General features: G+C 27.6%; 1 protein-coding gene across 1 annotated transcript; it reads left to right on the top strand.

Annotated features, from left to right (window-relative positions):
* Window positions 1–2,134: 2,134 nt before the first annotated feature.
* EIN_516050 (hypothetical protein) lies at window positions 2,135–2,686 on the top strand (the record flags this gene model as incomplete). Its single annotated transcript, XM_004185503.1, has 1 exon — window positions 2,135–2,686. The coding sequence occupies one exon, from the start codon at window positions 2,135–2,137 to the stop codon at window positions 2,684–2,686; it is 552 nt and encodes a 183-aa protein (XP_004185551.1).
* Between the last annotated feature and the right edge of the window lie 6,803 nt (window positions 2,687–9,489).

The raw sequence follows: 9,489 nt of genomic DNA, 5'->3' as shown, positions 1-9,489 counted from the left end.
TTGAAAAGTTTCTTTTCTTTGATTTAAAAAGATCCCAACAAATTGTTTTTGTTTTGTAGAAATCTGTTTTGAATCCCAAAATTTCCCAAATCCAAAGGCTGTGTAAAGTGAGATGTGTGGGGAACAAGAGGAATAACATCAATGTAATTTTGTGAAAACAAACAAGTGACTTCTTCATTGAAATGTCCTGAAAATCCATTAATAATTAAGAAAGACTTTGTATCTATTCTTAATCCCAATTTTTCTTTCTTCGATTTAATGGACGGAACTAAGATCTCGTAAACCCACTTTTTGAAAAGACAGGCATTAAGAAAGCCACTTAATCGAGAACAGACCAAAGCTCAACTTTTGATGGAGGCAACCAAAGTGTCATCGATTGACACTCTCGTTGTTATAACAAGTGGTTGCAGTTGTGTGCCATCAAGGCAAAAACAACAAAGCATGCTGATTCTTTTGTCAGATATTTCTACGTCGTTGTAGACAGCAGAACCGGTTTGTATCGAAGCATACACCATTTTTGACTTCGAATCCACCCAATCAGAAAACCTAATTCTACCAAGGTTAAAGATGAGTTCGGCTTTTTTTCCGTCAATTTTTACCTTTAAACTAGTCATCCATTTTTTAACTTCATGAGAATCAACCCTTGCCTTTTCCGCTTCCATTTTTTGGGCAATCACCTTCTTAATACCTTTAATTTTACTCGTTTTTGTGCAAGTTTTGTGTTTCAAAATTTATTTCAAACTTTTTTCTAAATAAAAACCCAATTCTACGGGTTTTATTACTTTTTCCGACAACAAGTCCCTTTATTTCTCTGAATTGGTCGTTGGTTAAATCTCTCTTTCTTCCTTTAACAAGCACAACACCAGTAACACGTTTATGTTTTATGGCTAACATTAACGTTTGAACGCTATGTTTTTTAATTGTACCAAACCATTTTTCGAGAAAAGTTATAAAGGAACATTTTTTTTTTGTTTTGAAAATCTTTTTGTTGTTGTTCGGAAACGCTGTCATAACAAAAGGCCACCTGTTCATGAAAAATTTTAAAAGAAATGGTTTTTAAATCGGACTCCGGTTTAAAAAAATGGATGTTAAAAATTGATTAATTTTAAGGGGTGGTTGAACTTTAGTCAAGTCAAAAGCAAGTGGTTTCATCATTTTTTGTTTCAATTTTTTTGTTCGTATGATTTGTAAAAACATCTTCGTTCAGGTAAAGACATCGAATAAACAATCAAGATCATTCATTAGGTTCAAACACAATTGATATCATAGTGATAAAAATAGACAACAAGTCGCCTTTTTAACCACGTAATTCTTTTTTAATGTTGATTAAACTATTATTTTACCAATTATGATTAAAACCGTTAAATTAATAATAATGAAACAAAACGTTTCAATGTTTATCAATAATCCTTTTTGAAATTTGTTATATTTCATTAATTTATAGTAAATATAATTTTCCAGTAACTATACAACAACTTTATTACATCTTTTGTTTATTGGTTGTGTTTTATCATTATTTTTACTGATTTTACTACTTTACAATCCCAATTACACTATATTTAACTATTATTTTATTTGTTTATATCAAAGTAATTAAAAAAATAAATTATTTTAATTAGTATAATATTTTATATTTTTTTGTTTTATAAAATAAATTTACAAAAAAGTGTTGATTATTTTAAAATAAACAATTTACAAAATACCTTGAAAATACTTCCGTCCTAAATATGAACAGTCGATTATTCAACAAAAAATGTTGTGGTTTTATACTTTTGGTTATAAAAATAAAAAACATTAAATCAATCAAACCTTTAGAAGTATTAAGAATATTCATTTTTGTACATATCATTTTTTGTTTTAAAAATAACCAAAAGAAGCGAACATCATTTTTCTAGCATCCCCTTATTTTCCCCTATTGTATTTTATTTTTAAAGGTTTCAATTGCAATAATTATATTAAATATGTTAATTTAATTATATTTTTAATTTATATTACACACAATCACTACACAAATTTTAACAATTTTAACAATTTTAACAATTCGACAATTATTAAAATTGTCGAATTACACACTTTATAGATGTTATTGTTTATTTACATTAATATATAAGCATTTTATAACTTTTAATTTCAAATGTTCTCATTACTACTGGCAATTGCTTCTGCTAAATATTTAATTAGTACTACTGGTTATTCTGTTACTATATATAAAGACGGACAATGCTATTACGATGGAGATAATACTTATTATAAATATGTTGAAGAAGGAGATAATATACAATCATACAAATCGTCCACATGCAGTAATTGGATTAAAGATGAAGTTATTCCAAAAGGCGCAAATGCAGTGGTACAAGATGATTTACCGGAGTATTATTACATGTTTTATGAATACAAGGATGCCAAAGATTGTATATTCAGTGAAAAAGACGCAAATCCTATTGAATACCCATATTCTGAATGTACACAAACGGGGGATTCATCTTCGGAAAAGGCCAGTAAGGCGGATGGAAAAGTGTCTTATAATGTTTACAACACAAAAGATTGCTCAGGAACTGCAATTAAAGAATATGAACCAGTTGAACTTGAAAAATGTTTATCAAATAATAGATTCTACACTATGTATTCGGAAGGTGAGTTTGAGGTATTTGCTATGCTTGCTTTATTTATTGCATGTTTGCTTTAAATAATTGCTAATCCATTTTTGGGTATATATTTATTATCGACATGTGTAAAACAAACTTTTAATATTATATATTTTGATTAGGCTTTGCTTGATGTCCGTAAAATTTTACCTTGAAAGATTTTTTAGCTCCAGCCGTTTTTTCTACACTTTTTCAAGTAATACATTTTTGGTCTTTTATTTAGTCAATAAACTAATAAAAAATCAAATTTTATTTTGTCATTTCATGTTTTTTTGAACAGCAAAAATAATTGTTGTGTATAATTTTAAAATTCTGAAACAAAAAACAATAAATATGTAAAATACACACTAGTTTATATATAATCACAAGAAAAACAAAGATTATTTTAAAGCAAATATAAACAATCTTTAAATTTGTTTATATCATACAAATATTTGATAAAGTCGGTATAGGTAGGCCACAGAGCCATTCCCGGCGACAGAGGTGTTACAGAACAATTTGGAAGATTTCTATGGGTATTGATAAATTTTTGAAACGGTTTTACCAAAATGAAAATATGCCAAGATTAAAAAAGTGTGTTCTAAAAATAAAAAAACTTCTTTTTTATTTTTGGTTTATAATTAAAATAAATATAAATTTAAAAACAACGAAAAATAAATCAAATTATAAGCAATATATGGGTTTGTTGTAATGTAATATAAGAAATGAAAGTGGGCTCGATAAAGCCGTGTTGAGCCGTGTTGACTTTTGATCTTTTTTGTTCTTTATACTTTAAATTGTAGTTTGAGGGTTTTTCATTATGACTATTATTATTTTATTTTAAAAATAATACCATATCTTAATTTTTTATTTGAAATATTTTGACAAAAATGGTTAAAATTTGATTCCAAAAAAATATTTTTTATTAATTACAATTAAATTTTTTGTTTTTATTTAGAAAATATTAATGATGAGTTACAAACTTTCTCTCTTATTGTCCCTTAGATATGAAAGCATTGAGAGCATTCCTCTCGTAGAGATTCAAGATAGGAATGTTACCTTGTTTTTAAAATACTGAATATCTTTCTCAATTATGACCCTGCAATTCTCCCTCCTCCCATGAACACGTTAAAATCTTCAATCCACCCTTTGTGAATAAATGGGAGATCATAGAACTCAGACAGCATGATCTCCACTTGTTCTCTCACAAATTGTTGTTGATTCACTTCTTCTTCCAAGGCTTTGAATCTTGCAAAAATTTCGTGCTCGTTCTCGAGCCTCCCTTTGAGTCGGTCGGCATTGCACATAACTGCCGCTTTGAACTCTGGCGGTTTTAGTTGGGTTTGATACTTGGGTTTCATGAATGGATTTCGAATGAATTTTTTTTCACTTTTGAGTTAAAAATTAATCGGAAAAAAATATTTGTTAATTGAAGGTATTTTAATTTTTATTTTCTGATAAATTTTTAAAGACATTTTAAATTATTGTTTTTACTATTATTTATAAAAAATGTCATTCAAATATTTCCAAACCACTACAATTCTTTTTGAGGACCAAAAACATTTTGTATACATTTTAAAAAAATAATCAATGTTGTTATAAAATTTCTTAGAAGTCTATCGACAACAAAAAGATGATTTTAAAAACTCTTTTATTTCACCCCATCACGCTTTCTTAAACAAACATCTTCAAGGACACCCTTGAAGTACACCCCGCTGTCAACACATCTAAAAGCACATAAACGACTTTTATTGACTATAATTTATAACGGACGTTTTCCTGCCTGTCCAATTTGTTGTTTCAGAAATATACACGAACTTTTTATCAAAATCTGGATTATCCCACGCACACACAATAATAAGTTATATACTTCTCTCGAAGATAATTTTTTCGCTTGCCGACATGTATCAAAAATAATGCTTTTTTATTTGATGTATTGTTTTTTGAGGCTTGAGAACCATTCAAATATCATCAGGAAAAAGTTGATTATTTGTGTTATTTTTTACTCATTAAAATGAATTTCCCGTTAATTTGGGTATTAAATTTTGGCTTAAAGAGCACCAGAAAACTGTCGTACAGCAGAAAATAGTCATACACATTGTTTTATGGTATTTTTCTGTATAAAGTCGGGTTTTTATTTTTTAAACCCAATTTTTTTCCTGATTGTTTAGTCAAATTTAATATGTGAAAAAACATTCCCTATTTTTTGGTTTGTTTGATACTAAAATCATAAGTGTACGATTATTTTCTTGCTGTACGACAATTTTCTGTTGGTCTTTATTTACATTATTTTTGAAAACTATTCATTGTTGGTAAAAAATATCACGTTTTGCCAACTGAATCTGGAAGTTTTTTTTAAAAAAAACATGGTTTGACAATTGTAAAAATAATTATTGTTTTTAGTAAAAAATATTATTGAAAATTAATTAAATAATGCTTTTGTTCAACCAATAAAAGACAAAATTCTTACCAATTTAGGTTATGATTTGAAAAAAATTCTTTCTTTTTTTCTTTGCCAACAAAAACCAGCTCGGGCAGAAAAAAATACTTTATCTACCACTTTTCAAGAAAAAAACCTAAAAGATGAAAGAAAAAATGAAAGAAATTTTTTTCAATATAAAAAAACAACTTTTTGGTTCGGTAACCCCTTTGTTGCCAGTAACGGCTCTGTGGCCTACCTATATTTTAAATAATTTGAAATTCTTGTTTTTTAATTTATCTTGTATGTATTAACGTCGTTGTCTATCAACTTCTTATCATTTGTTGTTGAATTTGCAACTATTATATTATTAAGAGTTCAAAATATTATCATTTTTTTATATTGATAAAATTGATTATTAACTCAGTTATTATGTTGAAATGTTTTTGTCGTGTAATCAATCAATTTTTAACTTATTTGTTGTTTAAATAAGACATGGTTTAATAAAACAATTTTAGAGCACCTAATATCATATTTGACAATAGTCATAATTATTACAACATTTATTCTTAATTAAAATTAACACTTTTTTAAATTATTTTAAAAAAATGATTGTGATATATTTTGTACAAATTTCAAATGAATCCAACAAAATAAACTGTAGTTCAAAAGTCTGAAACGCAGTATTTTTAGAACTTCCTTAAATCCCGTTTTTTATTTTTTATTTTTCTCTAAAACAAAAAAAAATCGAAAGTACAGACTTAATTTAAAAAATACCAATACCTTTCGATTATTTTCGGACGATATCGGGACTTTATTGAAATATTAACCAGCCTTTTCCAAAAAACCCGATCCCGTTATTTGGTTGGACAATAATTAGATATTCTACTAGACAACACACACAGTATAGTTGTGCTAATAACACAACAACATACATCTCAATGAATTAATCCGAATCATTAATGTCAAAATACTAAAAATTAATTTGGTTAAATTTTTATTTCAAACAAAAAACAAACTCGAGGTTTCTCTTTCAATACAAATAATAATAAAATTTTGAATTCTAAAAACCAAAAAATAATAAATTAAAGCAAATATACTATAAATTTTACTTGATTCTCGATGTTTAATTTAAATCTTTTTGGAATTGAATCAATTGTCTGTTTTACTACAAATTGAATATGTTCTCTAGACACTTTTTTAATCGACCAAATTTCTTCAGTTTTGCCTCTCCCCCTCTTTTTAATTCAGATACTATGGTTTTTGAAATTCCAACTATTTTTGCGACGGCACGGTAAGAATAATTTTCTTCGAGAAACGCTTTTGCTCTTGCCATTTTTTTCTTTTTCTGATAAATAAAGGGTTGACTCTGAAGGTTTTGACATATAATAATTATCATTTCTTTTTAAAAAATGCACCTATGGGATCATTTGTGTGTTTTTATAAAACAAAAATACCATTATTTTATGTTTTATATGGAAGTTTCTTATGCTTAAAAATTCTTCAAGTAAAAAATTATTTTGAAGACCTTTTTTATTTTACTCGGAAAAATAATCAAAATTTATAACAAAAAATTCGTTTCCCAAAAATAATACTCAAAATAAAACAAATTTTGGGGTCACTTCGGTACAGACTTTTGAAAAACAGGTTATGTAAAAAGTGACAAACACGCGGAGTGAAAAACAATTATAAATGCCATAAGTCTACTGTCATTGTGTATAATAAAGAAGATGCTTTAGCATTTATAGACCCCTCTTATAAACATCCAACACTTACTATCGACAATAAAATATCAAACAAGACTGTATTACACAGACACTGCTCCAGAAAAGCAATCCAATTCACAGAAAACGACTCGACTTTTTAAATTTGTTATTGAACAATTATTTAATGAACACAAATTATTTAACCAATATAAACAAATCGAATTTAAACATATCTACACATATTGAAATTATTCCAATGTTACAAATAACAAACACAACATTGTGTCCACTTACTTTTTACGTATAAAAACTTTACCACCAAACAATCCAACAGTTTCCTCATTCGAAATGACATCTTCGGCAAGTAATATTGTACCAATTAATTTTAACACGCCTTCTGCGTTCAAATATAGTTCTTCTATGTTCTTAATCATTCCATCAGCATTTGGTATGCCTCAGAATTCACCTGAAAATATAAAAGACACAGTACAAAGTAAATTGCAACATGAAGAAATGTGTAATCAAATTGCATCGACAAAAAAATATTACCAAAATTAAGAACATTTCTCTAATACAATTTTTTATAACACCAAATTCATTAAATGATTCACCAACAATTAAACATTTAATTAAAATTAAGTCTTAAAATTCAACATGTGAAGTACCAGAACTTGAAAACTTTGTTGAAGAAATGTTTAATTATAATGATGGTGTTTTTCATTATACACTGAAATTCCCTTTAGTAAATACGATGACGAGTAAATATCAAGACAATTAATTTAATTTTGTAAAGTTCCAATTAAAATTGATTTGATTAAATATAAAGGAGCTTATGACTTGTTGTTTTCTAATACAACAAAGGACGAAAAAGTAACAACACAACAACAACGAATAAAGTTCTAATTCATAAACGGAAAATTGTTCAAAACGTCATAAATCATTTAACAACCAAATACAAAATATCTGAAACGTGTTGTTCAATTATAAAACAATTGTTGGTGATTAATTCATCCCAATTGACTACAGAAGCAGTTTATATATATATAAACTTGCAGTTAGTTTAAGAAGTGAACATCGTCGACTTAAAAGTAATAGTATTATACTTTCGAGACAAATTGTCTAAAATGTTGAAAATTTGTGTTTGTTTTGCAATTTCATCTGATACATTTTAAAAGGATGGGATTACATTTGTTGAAAATTTTATACATGTGTGCATAAAATTTGATTTCTCTGAGTGTTTCTTGTTATTGTCAGAGTATTATGAAGAAAGTGATGGTGAATCAATGTGTTAATGGATTTTTAACGCACTTGCTTTTGATACTAACAAAGAAGAGTTGTTCCCATTGCGCAAATTTATTGGAAGCACACAAGATGGTGCATCAGCAAGTATGGGGTGTGATAACGTCATGATTAAACACATGAAAAATGAAACTGGTTCCGATAAAAAATCCAGAAGGAAATATAATTGAAAGAAAGTTTTATGGAGTACACTGCCCCGCTCATAGATGCAACTTGTTTGCCCAAGATGTAGGTACGGAAGCACCATTCGATATAGTGACAACATTTATTAAATGGTTGTGTAACTCAACGAAGCTAAAAGAATACTACACGTTTTGTAATTCCAACAACACAAAAAATGTAAATTGTCCACTTACTCTGCAACAATGTGGAACTATATGGCAAATTCTTCGTCGGCAATCCTGAAAAGTGAATATTTGATTGAGCAATTTGTACAAGACGAAGAACAACAAGCAGATGTATATGGCGAAATGGTCGAAAAACAAATTAAAGAATTCGATGTTGAAATGCAAGATTATATAAAAATATTTTCTTTGAACAACTCCTATATACATTTTAGTGTGTGTTTGTTCAATGATATTTATACAGTTTTAAACGAGTTGTGTATTGAATCACAAACACGTCTTTGTATACTTCCCGATTTTATAGAAACAACAAAATGTTTTGGAGTTTATATTAATGTCACGATAAAATCAGTTATAGAATCAATTGATAATAAAACGGAACTTAATGAGTGTTTTTCACAAAAACTTCAAAGTGTTTAAATAATCCGTCCGTTGTACTTCAAGTTCTGACGAAGCTTAGATTTCAATTTCTATTGCGCTATTTTAAATGTGATCAAACGATTAATGTTAACACAAAAAAACGCAAATTGATTGTAAACATTATTTAATAAGTGAAGCACTTGAAAAAAAATAATAAAAAAAGAGATTTGGATTATTTATGTGACATTTTCTATTGTTTAAAAACTATTATAATGGGAGAAAAAATTATAGCTGGTCCGGGTTATGAAGATATTCAAAAAGAAATAGATTTATTTGGCATTGTAATTGAACGAACATGTTTTCGACGGGGGTTGTCAATTGAAATGTTTTGCCGTGACTTGAGATCAAAACATCACCAAAGTGAATTTGAACAAAATATAAAAAAGTACTGGAATTTAAAAAAATAGTTTACGCGACTTTTTTCCTTTTAAGCGGGAAAAATTCCCAAAGTTGTACGAAGTTGTTTGTTGTTGTATTGCAATAATACCGAGTTCCGCGTGTATTAAAAAAACTTTTCGAAAGTAAAATTTGCACTAAGAGCCAATTTAAAAATTGACACACTTTTTGCAATGCTCCAAGAATCACTTGGCACTTATCGAGAAAAGACTAAAATTTCTTTAAATTGATTTTGATCTGTTTTTAAAATTTATTATGTTATATATTTTTAAATTATGAAT

This window comes from Entamoeba invadens (assembly GCF_000330505.1).
Source record: "Entamoeba invadens IP1 unplaced genomic scaffold scaff_1105074724735, whole genome shotgun sequence".
NCBI classification, from domain to species: domain Eukaryota; phylum Evosea; order Mastigamoebida; family Endamoebidae; genus Entamoeba; species Entamoeba invadens.
Note: the sequence above shows the minus strand (reverse complement) of the source record. Positions and strands in the feature narration are given on the sequence as shown.